Source organism: Poromitra crassiceps (assembly GCF_964638095.1).
Source record: "Poromitra crassiceps genome assembly, chromosome: 1".
Classification (NCBI taxonomy): Eukaryota; Metazoa; Chordata; class Actinopteri; order Beryciformes; family Melamphaidae; genus Poromitra; species Poromitra crassiceps.
The window spans coordinates 10118549-10142883 of record NC_139623.1 but is presented as its reverse complement, the minus strand read 5'-3'; the positions used below and the strand labels follow the sequence as shown (position 1 = coordinate 10142883).

The 24335-nt window shown below is 43.3% G+C and overlaps 2 protein-coding genes across 3 annotated transcripts; both read right to left on the bottom strand.

Moving 5' to 3' along the window:
* Positions 1-1272: 1272 nt before the first annotated feature.
* Positions 1273-8389, bottom strand: LOC310781411 (protein FAM8A1-like). 2 transcript variants are annotated; one of them, XM_083642035.1, is made up of 5 exons: positions 7951-8389; positions 7743-7863; positions 6973-7096; positions 6702-6841; positions 1273-2244 (listed from the first exon to the last, which is right to left on the bottom strand). In XM_083642035.1, the coding sequence occupies exons 1-5, from the start codon at positions 8381-8383 to the stop codon at positions 2100-2102; spliced, it is 963 nt and encodes a 320-aa protein (XP_083498161.1). In that variant the 5' UTR covers positions 8384-8389; the 3' UTR covers positions 1273-2099. The 2 variants fall into 2 exon arrangements, with proteins under 2 accessions (XP_083498161.1, XP_083498162.1); XM_083642036.1 differs by lacking the exon at positions 6702-6841.
* A 2194-nt stretch (positions 8390-10583) lies between these two features.
* On the bottom strand, positions 10584-12030 carry fabp4b (fatty acid binding protein 4b). Its single transcript, XM_083633648.1, has 4 exons — positions 11904-12030; positions 11543-11718; positions 11352-11453; positions 10584-10708 (listed from the first exon to the last, which is right to left on the bottom strand). Exons 1-4 carry the CDS (start codon positions 11974-11976, stop codon positions 10655-10657), a joined length of 405 nt encoding a protein of 134 aa, XP_083489774.1. The 5' UTR covers positions 11977-12030; the 3' UTR covers positions 10584-10654.
* Between the last annotated feature and the right edge of the window lie 12305 nt (positions 12031-24335).

Here is a 24335-nt window from a genome sequence, read left to right as displayed (position 1 = left end):
GTCTCCGATGATACTTTTGAATTGCAGTAAACCTATCATAGGTGTTAAATGAAAAATAGGTTTTATGTGTTTGAAAACCGAGTGCACTGCAGCGATTCTGACTCTCTGCTTTTATTTGGTTTAAATTCCTCCTCTGTGGAAATTGCTCCAATATTATTCTTTGATTTTAGCTGATTTTCTTAAGGCATCTATTGACTGTAGGGGCAATAAACATACACTAGGTGGAGCCAAACTCAATTACTTGAGGTCACCCTGCATACGAATCTGCATCTAGGGCTGTTATATTAAGGGGAGAATCACTCCAAGTAGTAAATACTTTCAAAAATGAATGTCACTGAGAATAAGTATAACAGAGTCAGAGATTAACATTTAATCAGATTTTTAAAAAGCCAGTCAGGTTGCCATCTCAAGTCTCAATCATTTAGTTGCAGGCTGAAATGCAGAAAAGGTCTTGTCCAGCTTGAAGAATGAAAAGTGAGTCAAAGCCATAGATGGTATATATGAAGCAGAGGTTTGGGTAAGAGTGTGTGGGGGGGGATTTGGGACAGGGAGGAGTCTCTTCAGCACTGATATGGTCTGTTGGAGGTGGAGCATGGACGGAATTGGTGCAGTGATTCCCAGAATCCTGACTTTTGTTTTAATTAAATCTCCTCGCTGTGGAAATGGCTCCAAAACTAGTGATGTAATGGCTGTAGGAGGAATGAATATGCACCAGGTGGAGCCAAACTCCTGTAACTAAGAAGGATGTGGGCACCATGTCTACAAATCTGCATCAGACCAATACCAATTTGACATCATCCGCTGTTCATAACAGCATGTGAAGAATAACTAGATTAAAAAGTACCATTAGTTTATTTCATCTTGTCCCAAAGCAATGTAAGTGGAATGCCACTTAATTTAAGTCTGCCAATGAAAGTTCTACAAGTGCTGGAAGTTACCATCTAGAAGTAGGAACTTCACTGAACAATTGCTATACTTTATCATAGGACTTTTTAATTAAGTTTCATATATATATATATATATATATATATATATATATATATATATATATATATATATATATATATAGTACCGTACATACATGTTCTATTAAAAGCAAGATCGATCTCTCACACTGTGCCTCACTCTTTGATGTGGCCTTTTCCCTTGATCATTATTACTTTTTAATATTAATGAAATGTGTTGAACATTGTTACAATATAAACTGACAAATGCAGCCATAGTAATGTAAGGCAGATTTAATGACACATCAATTAATTCATATAGTTTGAGTTCACAACATACAGTGGAGAATTAATTTGTATCAAAATATTTCAAAATATTATATCAGAAAAACAGTGGCAAATACCTTACTCAAAAAGTATTAAATAGCAGACAGAAAAGACAAAGACATGTCGTGCTAAAAGACAGCCATGTCACACTTGTAGGTATTTAGTGGTGGTATCATTTCATCTTAATAAATGTGAAAAATCACAATAAAATATTTGCTTTTTATTTACTCTTCTCTCATTCAAACATGCAGTCAAGAGTAATGGAAGAGCAATTGTGTCAAGCTTTAAATACAGATTTAATACATTAAAATGTGCCCTTTAACCACAGTATTTCTGTAGCTGAAAGCAACAGAGCATGATCTGCCACTCCAAACCAAACGTTTGAGCCTGAGACGCTCAAAATGACTCTCTCATATGGCCATACAGTAGGTATAATATCTAATGACTGTGTGGTTAGTGACTAAAATACTGAGGGATACAAGCCATTCACTCTGAATCTGGAAGAGTATTTGAGAAGAGGCAGATCTTGTGTTGATTTCATGAAAGACAACAGACTGATTAAAAGCGGGCATTGCCATTACTTCCTCTCCTAAGAAGAGACACCAATTTGGCACAGGATCAAACTCAACGCAGCATATGGGATAATATGTTCTGAAGACAAGAAATCCCAGCTTTGGGGAACAGAGATATACACTGATGTATGAACTCTGAAGCCTTCTTAATGTTCCTGTTCAGAGTGATTTCTTGTTCTCGTGATACTTAGGAAGGACTATGCCCGCGTCACAGCAGCAGTGCCTGCTTGGCCTTAGTGTAAGATGCTCTAAATGGTCATCTGGCTCCAGTGCGCTTGACGACGATAGTGCCCGCCACCATGTCATACACAGTCCTGTTGTGCTGGAAAAACAGCAGTGTGATGAAAGCCGGGAAGAAGAAGGCAATGGAAAAGTTCTTGTTCAAGGCTCGCACAGTTGATCTGTGGAGGGAGACAGAACAGCCGACAGTTAGTCTCGCTTGGCCAGACTATCTCCACACTTAGTCTGGCTCAACCTATCATTCTGATATTCACCTTATGTAGCCCCGCCCACTTGACCCATAGAGACAGTCAGCATGTGTGGCAACGCCCACAAAATGTTATATGGGTGGCGCGCGAGTGGGGTAAAACCGCCCATATATCTCAATGGGCTGACTCACCAAAAGACAGTGCTGCGGCTCTAAACTACAGGTTTGGGGGTTCTAGAGCAGAACACAAGACGTCTGCTCAGATGTGCGTTTACTGCGGTGGTTAAATCCATGATCGTGTCTGCCTGGGCTGGGCTATCAGCTAAATTCTAGCTTTGCTGAATGGATAGAACGGGAGGATTTACCCCACCCTGACCACGCCCCCATCCAGGCTGAGCCAGCTAACCCAGCGTCTATGACGAGACATCGCCCCAACCTATTGTGTCACGACTTCCTGTTCAAAACGCCGGCTGTTTTACCTGCCCACCTGGTCAAACCTAGTTTGACTCACATATGAGTCAGACTAGGTTTATGAGTCACAGGAAGTGTAAACACAATCAGAACTTCCGATTGTGATTACACTTCCTGTTAGTCTCTCAAGCCAGACTGTCTCTTCTACATAAGGTGTATAGGGAGGGGGGAATGCTCTGCCTTGCGAAATAGCATCAGGTGGGTACTTGTTTTGGTGGAACCACATTGCCAAATCCCTGCAAAAGAAAGCGACAAATAAAACACTAAAGCCAAAAATCCCACTAATATCCACAACTAGTGGCATTTTCTTCAGTCTCTTAGCCGATAGAATGACGCTGCAAGTTAGGTGGGTTTTTACGCGACGGCTCTGCACATCACGGCGATATAAATCTTGGCAGTGGTCCAACGCGTTATTTTCCATTCCAGTTAATTTTACATTGATGGAATATGGCGAGAGAAAAAAAAGTGTCTCTCGTCATGCGCGAGGTGCAATGCACCCCACACAGCCCAGCCAGCCCCAGGCGCATAGACTGCGTCAAGTCAGCCAGAATGTAAGTAGGTCGGCCGCTTTAGCTCTTTCAAAATAAAGCCCTCATTGTTCACATTTTAAGTAATGCTTTACAGCTTCACTATTATTTAATCTTAACATCAAAACGAGTATTTTGATACAATGTTTGCTGCTTTGTTTGTGAAACACCTTTTTATCGTCCAACGTGCATCAGTGAGGCTATTTACTTGTTTAAATCACATTAGTTTGAAATTTTTACCCGGAAGTTTCCATTTTGTTTTTGCTGATGGACAGCTGCATCTGTACAGCCATGAGAGAAGAAGGGAAAAGGGAGGGGGAAGAGACAGCCTGCAGCGGTGGAGAAACGTGTGTTGAGAGTGCGATATAAAAGTTTAAAAGGCGATGCTGCTGCTGCTACCCCCTGCTGCTTTCCTGGGTAACAAAAACATGCATACTAGTGGGACTTTTGATGTAAAAAAGGTATAAAAAACGGATGTCGAGCATAGCATGTAAAACTGGCCATTTCCAACGTGTAGGTTGTTAGCTCGCAGGTTGTTTTGATTGTTTCACGTAGCGACAGCAGGTATGAAAACACACCGACAGCCGAAGGGGATCTCTCTCCGTCTGAAATGGACGGCACTTTTTTTGATTTGCAACTTGGTAGTGCTTTGTGTTCAGACAGACACCCCCTTTGGGTGAAGAATTAAAAAGCCATCTCATACACAAAATCTGCACATCCAAGAACACTAAGGGCTTGTTCTCTAGTCTTTACACCTGCATCACCAAGGCTGCAGAAAAACCATTGCAAGTCAATATCCGCTGGAGTCGGGTTCTTTCCATTTCATCTAGTACAGGGGTGCCCAATACGTCGATCGCGATCGACCGGTCGATCGCGAAGGTAGTGTGGTAGATCGCATGGCATTAAGGGATTTTTTTTTTTTTTAATAATAAAATAAAATATAATGGAAGTACATGCAGTTGTTTATTTTAATTATGGATCATAATACAATGCAATTGTATTGTAAAGTGAGAAAAAATAAATCATGTATTGGGGGAAAAAGTGATGCATCGATTTAAGATGCATCGATGTGTGTGCGTTTGCGATGTTGAAACTGGACTGGTAGATCTCGGGAGGCTGGCTACTTGAAAAGTAGATCTTGGGTCAAAAAAGTTTGGGCACCCCTGATCTAGTATAATCAATTTGGATATGGTGTGGATTAATATCATTCCATCTTCCAGGAACCCCAATCACCAAATGATTCATTAAAACTACGCTCAGACTATACTGTACCTGTACTATCTCAAAGCCCCAACTGTGCATTCTGCCCCCTGGCAATCCCGGGTACCTTTATACACATGGTCTAGGAATGGTCGTCGTTTCTATATTTTGGAGAGAAGTTTTGACAGGAAGATCTCTGTAGTGCTGGGAGTCGCTGTTCCTCATTATCCTGTTGTCTTGTTGTTTATTTACTGGGTTGAATTTATCCTTGGGGGGCAGCGGCGTTGGCTGTTGCTAGGCCTTACTGCCATAAAAAAAAAAGTCGCCCAGAGATGGAAAGCTCCTCGCTCACACGTTCCCTTTTGAGCAATGGGCATCTTCAGCTGTGGACTTGGCTGTCATGGAGATGCCGCTGACCCGTATGCATGGCGCTTAAGGCTTAAGTAGAAAATATGATGGCAAAGTTGTATGTACTCCTCGGATGTTAAAACATTGAGGAAAAAAACAAAAAATCCTTTTCTTAAAAACAACATTTTGGTTTGGTGTGCAGCACACAAACATATAGGTGACACGCCAGTACTATCACAATATACTCCTATTTGGGGCAATGAACAATTTAAACCTGGTAGAAGGGATGGAGGATTTAAGTTATGGAGTATGGAGGGTATTCAGAAAATTGAAGATCTGTATGTAAAAGATGTTTTGCTTTCTTTTGATCAATTATGTCAGAAATACCAAATACCTAAAAAGCATTTGTTTAAATATTTACAGTTAAGAAGCTTCATGGCATCGAGATGTGAACAGATAACATGTATTCCACCCTTATCAACACTTGAAGCGATGACAATTGCGAATTTAGAAGGGAAAGGCCATGTTTCTAGGTATTACAACATGTTGGTTGAATATAGCACTGAATCATCACTAGATAAATTAAATGCTTGGAAAACAGACATACAAGAAGACATTGATGAGGAAGATTGGTGTGATGCTTGTTTAAAAGCACAAAAGCAAACAATAAACACAAGGTTTAAATGACTTCAATATAAATGGTTAATGAGGGTGTACATAACTCCGGTCAAACTTCACCACATGTCTGCTAACATTCCTGATGTCTGTACTAAATGTTTGGAAGAAAAAGGTACTTTAATTCATTGTCTATGGGGATGTTCAAAGATTCAAAACTTCTGGAAGAGTGTCATAAATTGTTTGTCAAAGATCTTTGATACTAAGGTTCCTCTTAATGTCAAACTCTGTGTGCTTGGTATCTATCCGGGAGACTTTGTGCAAACAACAAAACAAGCTAAACTACTGGACTTTGGACTTCTTCAAGCCAGAAGAGCTATTGCACTTTGCTGGAAAAATATGGATGCGCCATCACTAAAAATGTGGAAACGGGAACTTTCTGAATGTATTGGCCTGGAAAGGCTAACGTACATTGCTAAGGGCAAAGGGAAAGATTTTGCTCAGCTCTGGGAGCCATACATGCGTTTCATGAGAGATGGAGGCGGAGGTCTTGCCTGAAAGTTTGTTTAAAAAAAAAAAAAAAAAAAAAAGTGTGAGCAATATGGAGGAAGTGTTTGATTTGTTTTATCGGTATTTAGTTTGAATTGTTGCAGGTTGATTGTGTGTGTGTGTGTGTGTGTGTGTGTGTGTGTGTGTGTGTGTGTGTGTATGTTGTAAAATGTCTGGTCTTTTAAGTTGTATTGTCAATGTATGTTGTGTATAAAGAAAAAAATGACAATAAACATATTGGAAAAAAAAGAAGAAAATATGATGGCATGGACTGCATTTATTTAAGCCATGGACATCACCATGACAGCTAGGTTGCGTTTGTCTTTTCTTTGCTTTGTGGTGGGGACTGCGTGTTTGTTAATTCTGCCTATGTCGATGTGATCTGTTTAAATAAGTTCTGTGATGATTGAGTTTTGTAAATGCTGAAAACACATGTAATACTGCAAACTGATATTTTTGTCGGTGGGGGGAGGGGGGGTCCTGCGGGGAGGGGGAATACGTTCTGAATGAATCTATATGTGTATATGTATATGTTTTTGTAGATGTTTGTGGTTTTTGAAAATGTAAATAAATAAAAATTGTATCCAAAAAAAATGAAATGGACAGCACCAATGGCAGAACTTATACCCGCAGGCTACTTCCATTGAGTCCGACTAGCGGACAGTAAAACTTTACATTTAATAAGAATGTGGAAAGATGACATTTAAAATCAAGTACTCACGCGGAGAGAGAGACATTAGTTGCTGGCGCTACAAGCACTCTGTTAGGCTGAACCAGGACCGATGAGTCACATGTAACGACCCTGAGTCCGATGAGAAACTTCCCTGGAGTGGCTCCTCCCGCTCCCCAAATACACACTATCTATATGGAGGCAGGCACAGCACAGGACATGTGGAGTTATCACTTAACTGCCTGGGAACATTTCCAGAACTCACAAAGAGAAGCAAACAACTTGACTCTCACTTCACTTGCATGCTGCGTACTGATCTCACCTCGTAAAAACACACCAGTATCCGGTAAACGAGGGCAACGAGCATCATTTTCTGTAGCTCCTCCATCGACGTGTCCTCGTCTATTTCCTCCACAATGAAATGCATGGCAAACTTGGAAATGTCGCTGAAAAGCGAAAGGTAAAACATTTGGGTGAGTTCATCAGATGTCGAGTTGGTATTGTTCATGTGCATAAGACATGCCTAGCCACATATGTTCCTCTGTGATCCAATCAGGGTCACACAGCATTCCATAAGGAAATTGGGGGGGGGGTCGAGCATTTAAAACGCTCTCCTATGCGTCTTTAGGAGAGGAGAGGAGAAGTGTCCCAGTCCCGACAGGAAACTTGGGAGTTTGAGTTTTGCTTCCCAGGTGTGCTGGATTTGATCACTGAGCCGCCATATCCGTGTGTCTGCAATGTTGTTTGCTCTCCACGTGCAAGTGGTGCACCATGATCAAACACACCTGAACCTGCTGTAAATTCGGCACAGGCTGTGGAAAGACTGCTTTTAAACGGTTGTTCAATGCAGGAATATCATTTTAACAGCCCCGCCTATATTACTGGGGGATTATTATATCTTTGGATCTGCCATCGGACGTCGGATAGGAGAGCGTTTTAAACGCTCAACACCCCCCCCCCCCCCCCAATTTCCTTATGGAATGCTGTGTGACGCTGATTCAGAGTGGATCACAGAGGAACAGAGAACATATGGGGCTAGGAGGACATGCTTAAATGCTACTACAAATAATTGCAATGCAAAAACAGACTCACTTCATTCCACTCAGGTGCATAATACTAATGATTATGGTTGCCTTAATGAAAAACAATATGAAGAAATCGACCATTTCAGCTAGGAGTCTTTGGAAAGGTGAAGGGATGCTGTACTCTCGACCTGGGGTGGGGTGCAGGACAGAATTAGTCACACAGATAAAACAGAAGATATGAAGGTGATAATGTCTAACTGTAGGGTGGGGTTTACCTGGCCTCAGTGCATTCCCGTTCTCCTGAGGCTGCTGCTGCTGCGTGTGCCCGGCTGCGGGCACGGTGCCGCCCGCCGCGTCACCTGCTTGGCTGCCCGCAGCACCGGGGGCGAGAGGTGGGTACGGCGACAGCGGCAGGCCAAACGGGTTGTTGTACCAGTTCTGCGCGTCGAAACTAGCAGACTGCGGTAAATAATACGGGTTAGACACAGCAGACACTGCAAGCCAGCTCTGCCAGTGGACATAGCCCGTGTAGTACTGCCACATCCACGCCTGCAGCTTGTCGCAGTATTCCGCGGTGATGCGCTTTTCACCGACGTCCTTCTTTTCGTCTGTGCTGTCTGCACGGCCTGAGGATCGGGTAACGCTGCCCGTTAGTGGCGTGAATTTAATAGTAGCAGCAGGCGTATTTTCCTGATCGACTTCCATCATGTTTGTGTTTTCATCGTCCGCCATGTTTGCTGATGGTGTCACGTGATGCACCCCGGGTTTGTTCATTTGCCAGCAGAGAGAGCAAAGATACAATATTTGAGACAGACATAGACATGAGACAGATATAACGTATGTGCAAAATATGTATTTTCTTATTGATTATTCAATGGTTGTTTGGTAGATATAGCAAATATTCAAAACAACTAATTTAGCCATAGACAAAACCCTACCCCCTTCGTTATGATACATGGTGGTACAGTCCACACTCGTCCTGCTATTTCAACAATGAACCACTAGGAGGAAGCATTGCTACAAGATCGCGACTGCAGCGATGTTGGGGTCCTCAAATTCACAGTGACATTTTAATAATTCAAACGCAGTTGTAGTTGTAAAGCCTTAAAACACGTGACCCCCCCCCCCCCCTCTCGTTTCTTTTGGACCTCTTTGACTGAATGAGACGCCAGCTGCAACTAGATCACTATAACCTGTGTTCCCCATAATGTTCCAAGTATTTTTGTACAATAGGCTAATGTGCACGATTGTCCTTTGACTCTAGAACAAAGCAGCTTTAAAGTACTTCTTAAACAGCAATGTACAGTATGTCAGTCTAAGAACTTAGCTCATGGTATGAATGTGCCTCAAAGGAAGGAGGGAGGAGTTAGGGTTGGGGGGGTAAAAGCTTTTCAAAGGACTCTATGCCTGCACTCCCACAAACTACCCCAAGTAAGATTAATTCCAAACAATAGGGTATTCAAGTAGGCCTATAACAATGAGTTCAGAAGCGGCATAAACCTCTAATATCGGTTACTGTATGTTTGTACCTACATAACCCAATAGCCTTTTGAGATTTTCAAATTTCATCTGAAGCACCACAGTGCAGTTAACACATTTGTGCAGGATTGCAAATATACTAGAAGAAAATGCATAGATCTTTCACATTTCCTACATGTCCTCCAACCCAGTATGCACAATAGCTGACCTAAAACCTATTTTCATGAAATAGTTGCAGGTAAAAAAAGAAATACATTGAGGCATTGTGCCGTGCTCTTATATAATGTGCCACTCAAGAAAACCAACCATCTTTTCATTAGGCGGAACTCATTGTTGTCTGAACACCACCCGGGGTCACAATCAGTCACTAAAGCCTGGAAATCTTTTGGAGAATTTGGGCCTCAACCTACTGCCCCAAAGAACCCTAATTAAAACTAATTATGTGCACTTGCTTGAACTCAGTCTGTGCATCCAAGACAGGAGGCCTGGCACCAAAATGAGAGGTCACTGCCCTAAACCCCAAGCAGGGATTTGGCCTTTCAACCTCCCATTCACTCACATCTTTGTCATACAAGGGTGCTCTCATACAGGACATGTTGCTTTCCTTTGTGTCAAACAAAAGGCTTTTGTAAACCCCCGTCTGTTTCCAATAGCTCAGAGATTATAAGCATGACTTCGTACTGCTCAGTGGCTGCAACGATTGCCTGCCATAATATGTAGTAAAAATGTTTGCTTATAACGCAATTGCCAGAGCAGATAATTGGCAAACTAGCCATGGTATACAAAATCATGTCACAGCTACTCCAATATGGCTATAAAGTAAATACTAATAATCCGGAGGTATTAGGGTTCCTTCTCGGTTCCATTCAGTACACTCCTGAGGATTTAGTGATCACATGTCTGCTGTGCTGAGGAGGACAGAAGGGGATGTCAGGTCAGCGTTCTCATTTGCTAGAGACAGGAAAGGTCTTGTCAGCTCCTAGTGACCTATGACCCGAGTGGACAGATTAGTCTGGCTTCCAATATTAGTTTTGGCAAGTCTAGACTGTTACATAAATGCATACAAACTGTGCATGTTGTCGTGCTGTTGGAAAGGAAGTTGAAAGCTAAGCTTAAAGTTGAAACAATAGTTGCCCCACATCAGGTGCATTCACCAATGCAACACCCTCCCCCCCCCAAAAAAACTAGATGTGCAAAAATGCTAAACAACCTACTGAAAAGTTGAGCAACAGTGGGGGGTTGACTGACTGATGAGAGTAAATGGCAAAAGCAAATAGCATGATTCATAAACCCATAAACGAATATTCACACTAATGGGGGGGGGGGAGAGACTAGTGATTTCCCCTTGATAAATTACTCAGACAAAATGTGACAGATCATCTGACTTTATTGAAATTTGTCAGTGCATTGTGTAGTGGTAGGTACTAAACAGATATTTGTAGGTACTGAACAGATATCCATGTTCAACCAATTTGATGACAGTGAACAGACAAGCAGGAATTATGGCTCCCTCTCATAGGTCCTCACAGCAACAACATCATCCATGACACATTTCTGCAGAGACAATGGTGAATGTTAGAAGTGTATTCTCAAATCAGTGCATGCATATTTGATCGATGGTTTCACTGGAATCCTGTTGCTAGGAAACCGTTTGGACCCTAGTTTATTTCCCGTCAACTATTGGCAAACACTGCAACAAGAAATAAACTAGGGTCCATTTAGAAATGATCAATCTTGCTTCAGATGCAAAGTCCAATCCATTTAGGTTGCTAAGGAATGCGTAATAGATTTGACCACCAATACACATGCAACTGAAAACATTTCATGCAAAATTAAAGCCGCTATACTACTACTGCACAGGCTTCCTACACATTTTTTATTTAAAAAAAAATACATATTTTTTCCAGGCCTTGAAATGTTTTAAGATTTTTGTCTGGTTTTCAATATGATTTACACATCTCACCCCTGCTATATATATATATATATATATACACATACACACACACACATACACACCCTTAAATCTTCTCCATAAGGTTAAACATTTGAAGGAAAACATATTAAAGCACAAGATTTAAGGGTGTTTTGTGCAGCCGATTCTATTTTATGGACACTTTAACTCTGACCCTATGGGAAATCTTAACCTAAGGTGCTTTGTGCAACTGGGCCCTGGACATGATTTGTTTGCTTGACTCACCGCTATCAGTTTCCCATCTTGAATGTCACGTTCCACTGTGGTGGTCTTTCCGTCCCACGTCTGTTTTTGAACAAGCTTCCCATTGTCCAGGGTAACGAGGGTCTGAAAATCATGTCAGCTGTCAGAGGCACAGATGCGACATCGACTTTAAGACAACATTTTAAAAACAAAACACGGGATATTAAACCCACCTTGGTCTTCCTGTCATCTGCGGTGGTCTCGTCGAACTCCTCGTTCAGTTTGAACTGGATCTCTGTGGTTTTGAATGTGCTCTGAGACTTCATGGAAACCATGCCAGCATCATCCACGCTGATCAGCAGGTTCGGCTTTGCCATGTTTCCCATCTGCCGAGTGGCGAAGCCCACACCTTGAACACAACCAGGGAAAATTAGGACACTTTTCCGCTCTGGGTGCGTCCCAGGTTTATGTGATGCTTGAATTGATGGAACAAGTGTACAGCTATAGCTCGAGTAAAACAGCTTGCCATGACAGATGGGACGCCATTACTTACAACTACAATCATTCAATTAGTATGAAACGTGTTCTTCTCACCAATTGCCTTCATGTATTCATCGAAGTTGTCACTGGCGGTCATCTTCCAGGTTCCAACAAATGTATCAACCATGGTGAAGCTGAAGTGCAACACAAGCTACACGGTGTTTGGGGAGTTCACGTTGCGGTGATGAAGCGCGAAAGGCGAACAAAGAAGGACTTTTAGATATTTCAAGCCTGGCCGAACACGTGCTTTATTGAAGGAATCATTCCTACCAATCAACAGCTGCCTGTCGCCCGAGTTTCCATGGAAAAGAGGGGTCAGGGGGCGTGGTTTAGATCAGATTGGTTCTCAGTGGGGTCCGGTGACCCCCAGGAGTCCTTGAGGCCCCCTGGGGGTCCCCAGCAGTAACAGAATGTAGGCGATAACTATTTTGGTCATGGGTTTCATACACTTTCTGTAATGAAACAACTAAAAGCAAAAATCTTATCAGATGGGGGATCCTGGGCTGGGACAAAATCTGATCAAATGGGGGTCCGTGGATGATGTCACTATAAGTTGACTGTACAGTAGCTACAGTAGAGTACAGTAGCCTACCTACAGTACAGGCTAGTTAAGTGGTGGTAGTAAGGACTTTGAATTCTAACTCGCTCACAGCATATGCTGTAGTGCAGTGATACTCAACTTGCAGCCCCGCGGGCGCCCCCTGTGTGGCCCGCGATGGAATTGCATTTTCTTTTTTTTTCTTTTCTTTTTTACAGTGCACCTGAACGCAACATGCAAGATACCCGCTGAATAAGTGTCCAAATGTTCATGTAATTCTGGCCAATACTCCACTTCTGTTATAGCATTTCATTCTGGAATATGGAATATCTTTCAATAATCTATGATTTAGCTGCTAAATTGTCAAATACCGCCGTCTGCTCGCTACCCAGGCACTTATGTATGTACTAACTTAACCTAACTAACTTAAACAATATACATTTTTCTGTAGCGGATTGTAGGTTTTTGGGGTGTCAGCCGGAGTTTAGTCTGACAATGTTGTGCACACCGGATAGTTAGTTAGATTGTTTATTAACTGGCCCCTGGCCTTCTATCATTTCACGAAAGTGGCCCCCGGGCAAAGCAAGTTGAGTATCCCTGCTGTAGTGTTTCTGACTTGGATTGTGGTTGGTTTGAGTCATCAAAACATTCAAAATCCTTACAGTCAACCTGGTGACAGCCATAGGTGGATTATGACATGACAGGCCCCTGGGCTTGGATACATAAAGCCGCCCCCCCCCCCGCCCCCCCCCCCCCCCCCCCCTCACAGCGCACATGCGCACAATTAAGGCCAGAATAATAACTTAAGACTCTGGGCCAGGTTTATCCATATAGCGCATCGGGCGAGTACCCGGGGACACCAGCCAATTTGCCTCGTTGGGGCGCACCACACATTCAAATTCAATTCTTTATAAGCTTTGTCATATTTTCTTTATATATTAGGCCTACTCCACGGCCAAAATTCATCTTCAATACTAAAATAATTAGTATTGACTCGTGATTGGTGTGTAGGTGCCCCCCCCCCCCCACCCCCCTCCATTACATTTGAATATCCAGTTCAAGCATTTTGTGTGGTGAGAGAAAACATGTTCACCAGAGGAACTGCTAAGAAAGGGTAGGCTGAAAACTACTTCCCCAAGTGTGCTCACCACAGTCAGGCTTTTCTTAACCCTGCCTGGTAACTGTGGGTGAGAGATCTTCACAATGATTTCTGTCTCTCACCCTGTCACTAACTGTAGACTAAGGGTGAGAGATTGTTTTCACTACTTAAAAGAGTCGAAACTGGTCGAATTGATGCTTCTTGAAAAGTTTTCTCTTTGAATTGGACGTGCGGTTTGTAATGCTTATAACAACAGCAACCATAATAATGGATGCATTGCAATATATTCAGTTGACCGTGCTATCTGATGATGGTCTGAAAATATTAATTACAGAGAAGTAAGAATTTGGTGGCTTAAAACAACTGAGCTGGTTAGTTTTTACATCAACTTTTCCGGTTGGCAGTGTTCGGACCTTTGAGCCAATCACAGTGCTTTAAAATGCGAGGCCCACCCAATGGGCAAGCAGTGCACAGTTTAGTCTGAGCAATGGAGATGACCGATTGTGTTGTGAAATAATCAACAAGGATGGTTGGTGTCCAGCTGATTGTGGTGGGCTGGTCTGGACTAAAGTCCAGGTTCAGCCCATTGTCTCAATGTGCTGCTGCTTTCACCTTCTGCAGGTCCCACTGTCACATCATCTCACCTGAAGTGACTGCTTGCTACAGGTTTTGAGGTTGCCTTTGGTGGTATGGAGCTTTCCTTGTCTGTGGTGCTGAAGTTGCATTAGATCTCTGTGTAATGTTTGTTTTAAGTCATGCTCTGTATGGTTTGGCATTTAGTCTTCATTCAGGCCTTTGAACAATTACGATGGAAACAATGCAATTACATTTTTGGCAAGATTTCTTTGATAAGAGTTGCATTCAAATTTAATACAGTATTTCTGTGTAAAGCCTAAAATAGCATTTGTAGGCTCAAGTCAATCTATGCTAAATTTCACAAGGAGGGCACGTCAAGTGACGTCACCCTAGGGCAGCACACTGTGTTAATCTGGTTACGACATACATTCACCTGCATCTCATTAGGATTTACAGCACAGCCACCTGAACACTCAAAGCCAACAGCACAATAACAAAAAAGTGCAGGTACACTCAATTAAAGCCAAAAGCACAATATCCCTCCAATTCTCCATAAACATAACATTTTGTCAAAAATAAAGGGTTGGGGCGCTAAGGGATCATTTCATCCCAGGCCCAGGCAGGAGGGGCAAGATACAGGGTGGCTCTGCAAAGAGGCTCGGTATTATTATTATGATGATGATGATGATGATGATGCTTATTATTATTATTATTATTTTAAGCTTTATTCAGGGGAGTCTCACTGAGAGCAATGCTCTCTTTTTCACGAGCGCACTGTTCACATCTGCTGGTCACTGAGCAGCTCCACTGGAGCGGTTGGGGTTAACGGCCTTGCTCAAGGGCACCTCAGTCGGTGTGTTATGGGCCCCCTGAGCTCTTGGGCCCCCCCCCTCTGGGCCTGGGCCCGGTAGGCCCGTTCGGTAATACATCTCTGATGACAGCAGCACCCTAGTTGGCGAAAAGCTGAAATGTTAATCATCTTTCTAGCAATACATTTCAGAGTTGAAAGCAGTGTCCTGTCTTGTCTAAGGTGAAATGCAAATGAGTTATATGATCAACTGTTTCATGTCCTCTTCATGCCAGAGCAAACAGCTTCACTCCAGCCTTGAGTTCATGCAGATACAGGTTTTAACCAAGAGATGGCGCCTGTGAACAATGAATGAACAAGTGGCTGCTTGTGGTTTCTGTTCAACACAGTTTCAGCAAATCTTGCATAATAAATAAAATGGTGTTCGAGAGGTCACAGTGACCTTGACCTTTGACCTTTGACCACCAACATCTAATCAGTTCATCCTTGAGTCCAAGTCGATGTTTGAGGCAAATTTGATGAAATTCCGCCAAGGCATTCCTGAGATATCGCGTTAACAAGCTTGAAAATGGCGTTCGAGAGGTCACAGTGACCTTGACCTTTGACCTTTGACCACCAAAATCTAATCAGATCATCCTTGAGTCTAAGTAGATGTTTAAGGCAAATTTGATGAAATTCCGTCAAGGCGTTCCTCAGATATTGCGTTAACGAACCTTGGCTATCGCCATAAAATCGCATAAAAATAACACAAATGGTAAATGTGTCCAAAGATATGTTTTAAAACTGCATGTCATACAAAACAAAAGAGACAGAAATGGATGTATGTTCCCTTCCTAACATTAGAGAGCTCAGTGTGTGAATACGAGGGATCAGTGTTGGTAAACAAATGGCTTACTTTATGGGACCCCATGGAGCCAGCCTTGAGTGTCTCACTCTAGCAGGCTGTGCTTTTTACTCAATTAGCTTCATTTTAAAAACTGAAACAGTTCACACAACTTTAACATGACATACATATATTATACATCAGACCCTTGAGCTACTTCTGCTCTCACTCAGATTGTCAAAATAGAAGCGATGATGTGATGTATAGTTTTTGAGATATTAACGTTTGTTTTGCACAACTCGTACTAATTAACTGCTGTGGTTCCGCATTTCTGGGTGGTCGTGATGTCACGCTGATTCGTCCTATTTGTATGTGGGGTCAAAGGGTACTATTCATATAATTAGGTGTAGCTGTGTGTGGGGCGTCTGTGATATTATCTTATTTATCAAACAACAAAGTGTAGGCTACATAAGACAGTTGATTTGGATTGAATGTTCTGTTTGTGCAAGGGGATGGAAATTGAAAAAAGAGAGAAAAATGGTTTGAAGTCAGATTTCGATAACTATGTCACTACCTAGTAGTGACATAGTTTAGATCAGATGAGTAGCCTACCTAGTGACATAGTTTTAGATCAGATAAGTAGCCTACCTAGTGACATAGTTTTAGATCAGATAAGTAGCCTACCTAGTGACATAGTTTTAGATCAGATAAGTAGGCTACCTAGTGACATCATTTATATCAGATGAGTAGCCTACCTAGTGACATCGTTTATATCAGATGAGTAGCCTACCTAGTGACATAGTTTTAGATCCGATAAGTAGCCTACCTAGTGACATAGTTTACATCAGATGAGTAGCCCACCTAGTGACATAGTTTACATCAGATGAGGAGCCTACCTAGTGACATAGGTAAACTAACTAGTGACATAGTTTACATCAGATGAGTAGCCTACCTAGTGACAGGCAGTGACAGTGGGCTTTATTGCAGTGGTTCTCAAAGTTGGGCCCAGGGACCCCCAGAGGTCCTCCAGGGGGTTCCAGGTGGTCCCCAGCAAAAAGTGTAATAATTTATTTTCACTACAATTCCAACCATAAGTAACACAATGACAGAATGTATGACTATTTTGGTCATGGGTTTCATACACTATTCAGTCTCTCTCCCTCCTCACCGATGCACCTTTTGTTCTGTTTGTTTGCTTAATGTAGTTTGTGTTGTCTACTTGTTGTCTACTCTATTTCCCCTTATTTTTAGTTAAATAAATTATTGTTTTAACTTTTACTTTGGTGGATGACTCCCCTGACTGTTGTTACTTCCTTGAGCCTTGTAACAAATGAGGGCCCAACACCGGGCTCCTGCAAGACAGGGCCAGGAGAGTAGGAGGGTCATCACAAAAGCTAACATAACCAGATGGGGGACCCTGGGACAAAATCTTATCAAATGGGGTCTGTGGTCTAATTTGTGTCAGCTAGGGGTCCTTGCCATGAAAACGTTTGAAAACCACTGTTTTATAGAATCATTAGCAGAGCCACTTGAACCTCTCCTTACTGCTTGTTGGTTATAAAACGGTTCCACATACAGTAGAACTAATTGAATATGTATTTGGATAGAGTACAAGAACAGCTTTGTAAACTGCAGCTTGTCCTAAATGCAGACAAAACCAAACTTGTGTTCTTTACTACTTCTGAAATGGTAAGATCAGCATTGTCTGATAATATTGTTACCCGAAATGGTCAACAATTGGAGTTGGTATCTACTTTTAAGTACCATGGGTTTTTAATTGATGACCACTTGTCTTTTAAGGCGCATATTCAGTATGTTTCAAAGAAGCTGACACTTTTATTAGGATTTTACTTTAGAGACAAGTCTTGCTTTTCTTTTTGTGTGAAGCGGAAACTGGTTGAGTCGACCTTTCTACCTGTTATTGACTATGGTGATGTGTTGTATATGAATGCCTCTGCTCAGTGTCTCTACCTGCTGGACAGTGTGTATCATGGCCATGGGGCTCTGGGGTTCATTACAAACTGTGGATCTCTTGTGTATTATACTCAAAAGTGAATTGGCCTGCTTTACAGTATGTACAGTCATTTCTATGTTTTAATTTATAAAGCCATTCTTGGCAATGTTCCTACTTGTCGTCTCTCTTAAGCATGAAATGTGGCAATTACAACCTCCGTTCTCAGGACACACTGCCATTCTCTGTTCCCAAAGTCCGAACTGAACTAGGGAAGAAAGCTTTTAGATTTTCTGCACCCACTGCATGGAACGATCTACAGTCTGATCTGAAACTTCATAGCTTAGTAACCCTGAAGCTTTTAAAGCTATGGTGAAATCTATTGAAAACAGGCTGTCTGTGTGCAAATGTTTTATCTGATCATTTTAATGCTATTCAAATGTATGTGTTCATGTGATTTATGTAGAAACTTTGAGGCCATTTACACCTGGCGTTAACATGCGTTTTCTGCCATCAGATTGCAATCTGATTGCAATTGTAGAAATGGTTGTCCTCTCAATCTGCATAAAGTTGCTGTATCCAGATTGAGAGGACACATTGCATTTACACTTGTGTTCAATGTGTACACAATGCATCCCTGACCACCTCTGGAGGTGGTTTGGCCGATCAGATTGCAATCCTTCTTCAATGCATTTTGGGGGTGTTTACACCTGGCATTTCAAGTGATAAAACACAATCTGATTGCAATCTGATCACAGAAAACACATGTTAGCGCCAGGTGTAAATGGCCTCTGTGTGTTGCTGCTGTTTGTAAAATAGATCTTTGATCTCAATGGGACAAACCTGGTTAAATAAAGGCTAAATAAAAAAGTATTGGCTATGATTTTGGTTCGTGATTATTAAATCTGGCAAACAAAAGCAAGTAGTATGGTATGATGGTGAAGTTATAAAAGAACCAAGTTGGCCATGATGGCTCAGACAGGTTGCTCTTAAACTCACACTGTTGATTCTCTGCAGAGTTACTGTATTTCAGTGAATGGGACAATCTCATTATGAGAGCATGTGATTTGTGTTGTGAAAGATTATCAAAAGGAATAAAGAATCATTTGATTTTGAGATTTGCCGTGCAGCACCACGTGAAGACCATACAAAAAAAAGGTAGAATAATTCTCTTGATTATGTAATGAGGAGACAAATGATGGAGCTGCTGACAGTGCACTTCACATGCTGATTTGACAGATTTAGACAGATTTTGTGGCTCACAGTAACCCTGCACAAGAAAGCTCCTACAGATGAAAAAGCACAAGTAAACATTGAATCAGTCTACTAAGTCCGTCTCCAGTTCCTTGTGTTTATCTCCAGGTTCTGAATGCCATTCAAATGTTAAAGCCTGGGTCTCATGGCTGCTAGTTTTATGGGGAGAGGTGTTTATAATTTATAAATATTCATTTAAAAGTGTAAGAGAGTGGAGATAACAAATGTGACATCTCTTTGAAGCTTTATTCAGCCTTTTATCACCATTTCTCTTCTTTCCACAGGCTACCCACAGATGTGCATTTGATGTATTATGCAATATGAAATATAAGATTTATTTTCCTCATGAAAGAAACTGGAATCAAGGTTAACAAGTGTGTGCCATGTACGAAGACCTCGAAAAGACTATATCAAATCCCACTGCCGCTTATATTTCATTTCATGATCCAAATGCATTCATCTTCCATTCACTTCTGTTACAGCCAATACACATGTGATACTCTTGACCAGTGGTTCTCAAACTGGGGTCCGGGGACCCCCAGGGGTCCTTGAACGGGTCACAAGGGTCCCCATCCAAAAGAAGAAGAATACATTTTCACTATAATTCCATCCATAAGTAACACAATGCCAGAATGTATGAGTATGACTAAAAGCAAAAACAACGTATCAGTTGGGGGACCCTGGGACAAAATCTTTGTTGAGTTGAAAACGTTTGAGAAGCACTGCTCTAGGCGGTCGGGCTGCAGTATATCATGGCATGTTGTTTACCAATGTAATAAGCCGATTAGTTGTTGTTCTGTGGCCCGGGGGTTTTCCGGGGACATACAGGTGCCACCCGGCAAGTGCAGGGCCCATCTAATGAACATGACCTCTCACTGGCAGCCACAGAGAGAAGGCCCTTTCTTCCTCGTTTTCATCAACACTTCAGCCTGCATTGATGGCGGAACAGTGGCCCGGGACAAAAGCTGTATATACTGTACAAACACGGCTCCGAGCGCCAGCACACTGACTCATTCTTCGGTTGTGTGTGAGAACGGAGGGGGACCCCTTTCAGCTCCTTTGTGTCCGTGTCTGTCAACAGTGTAGTTGGAGGCAGAGCCCATTGTGGTGGCCAGTGTTTCTTATTGACACAGAACCGCGCTCGGCTCGTTCCCAGGGTCCAACCTGAGGAGGACTCATGAATAATTGAGAGAGGGTCCTCAGGGCCGGGGGGGGGGGTGGTGGGGGGGGGGGTTTACACGTCTGATTGGGCTCGTTAGAACGCTAAACTGCAGCTTCATGCAAGGCAGGTAAAGTTGCGGTCACAGTTGATTCCTTTGCAGGCACACAGCCATGCCCAGTGATCTGACACTCAGAAGATAAAACACTGGGTAATACGATGAGAAATGTTGGGTTCACATTAATTGTTGCATCGGACATCGTGTGTGTGTGTGTGTGTGTGTGTGTGTGTGTGTGTGTGTGTGTGTGTGTGTGTGTGTGTGTGTGTGTGTGTGTGTGCATCTGGCAGAGGTGTGGTGCAAGGATACCAAGATTACAAGACATTTGAAATGCATCCATTTCCTAATCAGTGAAGTCTTTGTTCCATTGCTTTTCATATATGCCATTGTATTCTCCTCTAACCTTTACCTGGCTGCCTCTATACAGGGTAGGCCTTTATGCCTGAGGTACGGCATAAGCCTCGGCCGGATAGTAGCCTACTTTGAGACGCCTTTTATATACTGTACAGGCACGTCCCTGTCAGGTGCACTACCTTTTGAAGCATCACACATGATGTAACCACTTCAGCGAGCTCAACATATGTGTCAACTAATGTAATAGAGTCACGATTGATGTCTGAAACATTGTCTTTTATTGATGTACTTTCTTCTCTCGGGCCCTCACATTTGAACATGAAAACTATCACTGTAGCCTACATACCATCAATGCCAAATGAAGCAAACCTCACATTGAATACAGATTCGCAACACGCGCACACTCCTCCTCGCACACACATGTAAACAACAATCCCCCTCAGCACACACATCACCACATTACCAGCAGGGGGCGTCTCTTCAGGTCTGGCTCCCAGTACCAGACCATCTGCTGAGAGGCTGGCTCACACGACCTGTGAGACTTGGCCTCTCCTCTTTGCCTCTTTACATGAGGATGGATGGGGGGAGGGGGCTTGCTCTCTGTGGCCAGGATGAAGGCTGTGTTTATGCGTGTGTGTGTGTGTGTGTGTGTGTGTGTGTGTGTGTGTGTGTGTGTGTGTGTGTGTGTGTGTGTGTGTGTATGCGTGTGTGTGTGTGTGTGTGTGTGTGTGTGTGTGTGTGTGCGTGTGCGTGCGTGTGTGCGTGCGTGCGTGTGTGCGTGCGTGCGTGCGCAGAGGAGTTCAGAGAGGTGGCCCCATGCTTGTGTGCTGGGAGCTTTTTCATGCTTGCTGCTTTGATCTCCTCTCTCATCCCTTCATCCCACACGCTCCCTGTGCCTCCAGGCTCCTGGTTCGCAGGCGGCACACCGACAGGGTGGCGGCTGGCTGGGGTGCTGGGAGGGGGTGCGGGGGGGGGGGGGTGGTGATGATGTCTGCTGCCTCTCAACAGACACACTGCTTGTTCTGTCAATACTGGGAGAGGTGCAGGGTCGAGCGGCCCACAGGGGGACACAGGCACCCGGTGCAGAGTGTAGTGGGCGGACGGGTTCACCATCAGGAGCTAAAGTGTTGTGTGCAGTGTACAGTTCTCCGCTCTCCTCTTTCATGCTCTCTCAGATCCCTGACAGTGGGCTGGAATTCTTGTGTGAAAAACAACTGCCACAGCGCTTAGCGGGCGACCTCTTGACCCCTAACAACATGGGAAAGTGCACCCCTCAGCTGGTAGTTATATAAAGCCTGCCCAGAGAGAGTCATGAGAATCCCTGATAAATCACCCTGCTCCAGGCCTCTGGTGTCCCGCGCTGCATCTCACACTGAACAATCGCTTACAATGGGTCAATATCATGTGTCCATTTGATATGAATTGTGTTAGTGTTCAAAGCGCTGCCATGATGTCATCAACGTGACCACAGCGAGAGTCGCAGCACAGCGTGGTGTCATCAACGTGACCACAGCGAGAGTCGCAGGACAGCGTGATGGTCATCATGTGAATATGCATATCAAAAAGCAGCCTTTTATCCCTCCCTGTGCTGTCTGCCCCCACAGCATGCTAATCCCCATATAACCCCTCGCACACGCACGCACGCACACACACACACACACACACACACACACACACACACACACACACACACACTCCTCCCCTATACACCCCCTCCTGCCGAGTGGAGAGTGGGAAAGACAGATGCGAAGGCACAGAGCAGAAGCCCTAAATTGAAGATGAATTGGAGACATGTGGTAAGTGTTAGGTTGTGACAAGCAGGACAACCATCTCAGCAGATGACTGCACTTAATATTTCATGACAAACAAGTAGAAGGGGGAGGGGCTTTTCATCCCTGGTGCAAATCTGTGGCCAAATAACACGCTGCGCTCCTCCCCTTTCAAGATGGTGACAGAAGAAGGTTCATATCCGTGACAGCTCTCTGGCAAACTGGCCAGTGCTCCCCTAACCTTTCCTGTCAACTCAAATCATCTTTAACTCACATGGAGGGAGAATGACAATGGAGTGGACCAAGTAGCAATAGATGCACGAAACAAGTCATTCTCCTTTTCAACAAACGCCATAAACCTGCATAAAATTCACGTAAACTGTGCAAATATTCTGTTTTTTTATACAACCGCAATATTACCACATAACCAAGAAGCACTGCTGCTATGATAACAAAGAACACAACTGCAGTATAGGCTACTGTTGTTGGCATTTCCAAAGATCCAATACCAACATCTAATACAGATGGTGTGGAAGTATGTACAAATTGTATGTTTACAACCAGGGAATGATGAACAGATATTGCAATGTTAAAAAGAAAAAACTTCAAAAATTTGCAGAAAGCGTGTGACAGAATGAGGGAAACTATTAAGACAACTATTAGAAATGGAAATAATGACAGAATTAACAGTGGTACTAGGTGGGAATTTGATGGTGTGTTTTTTGTCTGTGTGTGTGTGAGAGAGAGAGAGAGAGAGAGAGAGAGAGAGAGAGAGAGAGAGAGAGAGAGAGAGAGAGAGAGAGAGAGAGAGAGAGAGAGAATGAGTGAAGGGGCTGTGCTAACAGGCTTCTGCAGATCACTGGCAGTTTGACTGCAGTGCAGAGTAATGGGGCTGGCAGGGCGGAATCAATTACTGGGCACAACAGACTTTCCCACAGGTCGGCGCTTGGGAAAAGCAGCACTTTACTGCAGCACACAGACAGCTGGCACAAAGCATCCACTGGGAAGGCAGCCGGCCCACAAAAAAAAACACTGCATTTCTGTGATAAACTTGTGACACACCATCAATTGGCCCTTTTCTGTTTCTGTATTCTGTCTCAAAATATTAGTGTGTGTGTAGCCACTGCTAGCTTCAGATTGTATGGCAAAAGCTTCATTTGGCAAATACAACATTCTCCACAAGCCCCATGGTCTAGATGTCTAGAAGAGGCAATGTAACTGTAATAATGATATCTGGCCTTCAGACAGATGCGTCTGCTCAAAAGACGCATCCTCTCAGCAGAAAGAAGTTATCATTCTCTCCTGCAGACTCATAATTCACACAGCCAGTGCCTGTGAGGCTCCTACTCTCGCGTGATCTTAACCACTGCGATGTAGGCTACGTTTCAATTAGAGCCTTTGTTTTCACCCACCGTTGCATTTCCAAGTGAACCAGGGGAGAAAGGAGGTAACACAAAAACACAGCAAACCGGGGGACAAAGGAGACACAGATCATTCACAATAATCAGGTTTTTATTACTAAAATAAGGTTAAATAAAAAAAGGTACAAATCGAACCAACTGAGGACTTGCTTCCTGAAACAGAGGAAGAGTGGTTCATAACACAAAAGCTAATGTTAAACAAATAGAAGTATCACCCTGTCTGGAAGAGAGTCAACGGGCAGCCCACTCTCAGTCTTTGAGAGTCAACAGTCACACTCTCTAGAAGAGCTCAGGTGCTGCAGCCTCTGATTGGCAGAGTGAGTACACCTGTGCTCTCCTACACAGGTGCCCCAGCACAGGGGGGAGGGGCCTGGAGAGGCCACTCCCACATAACACCCATACTCCCATTGATATGCAAACAATGTTTTCCTGGGACAACACAATGCGTGGCCTGGCGCTCCTCATTTCTCTCACATCACGTGCGCTTATTTGGGAGCCAGTCTTTTATGGTCGGCCTTCCCTCTATTGTGCTATTGCATAAGTTGACTGGTCATGGGGGGGAGCACACTGGTGGACGCTACTAACAATACAGTTGTCGGGGGCTATTGTTAAGGCGTGTGCGCCATTGTGGGAAAAACGGATTCAATCTATTTGATTTACTCAGGAGTGACTCAGG

Bases quoted from the DNA above. Each gene is read 5' to 3' on its own strand.
- LOC310781411 (XM_083642035.1), bottom strand. From the start codon at position 8,383: ATGATGGAAGTCGATCAGGAAAATACGCCTGCTGCTACTATTAAATTC. The intron at 7,097-7,742 runs GTGAGTCTGTTT...TTCGCTTTTCAG, and splicing joins ATGCACCTGAGTGGAATGAA to CGACATTTCCAAGTTTGCCA. The intron at 2,245-6,701 runs GTGAGTACTTGA...CTCCCTCCACAG, and splicing joins ACTAATGTCTCTCTCTCCGC to ATCAACTGTGCGAGCCTTGA.
- fabp4b (XM_083633648.1), bottom strand. From the start codon at position 11,976: ATGGTTGATACATTTGTTGGAACCTGGAAGATGACCGCCAGTGACAAC. The intron at 11,454-11,542 runs GTGGGTTTAATA...CATGATTTTCAG, and splicing joins CAGATGACAGGAAGACCAAG to ACCCTCGTTACCCTGGACAA. The intron at 10,709-11,351 runs GTGAGTCAAGCA...TTGTCTCTGCAG, and splicing joins AAGATGGGAAACTGATAGCG to AAATGTGTCATGGATGATGT.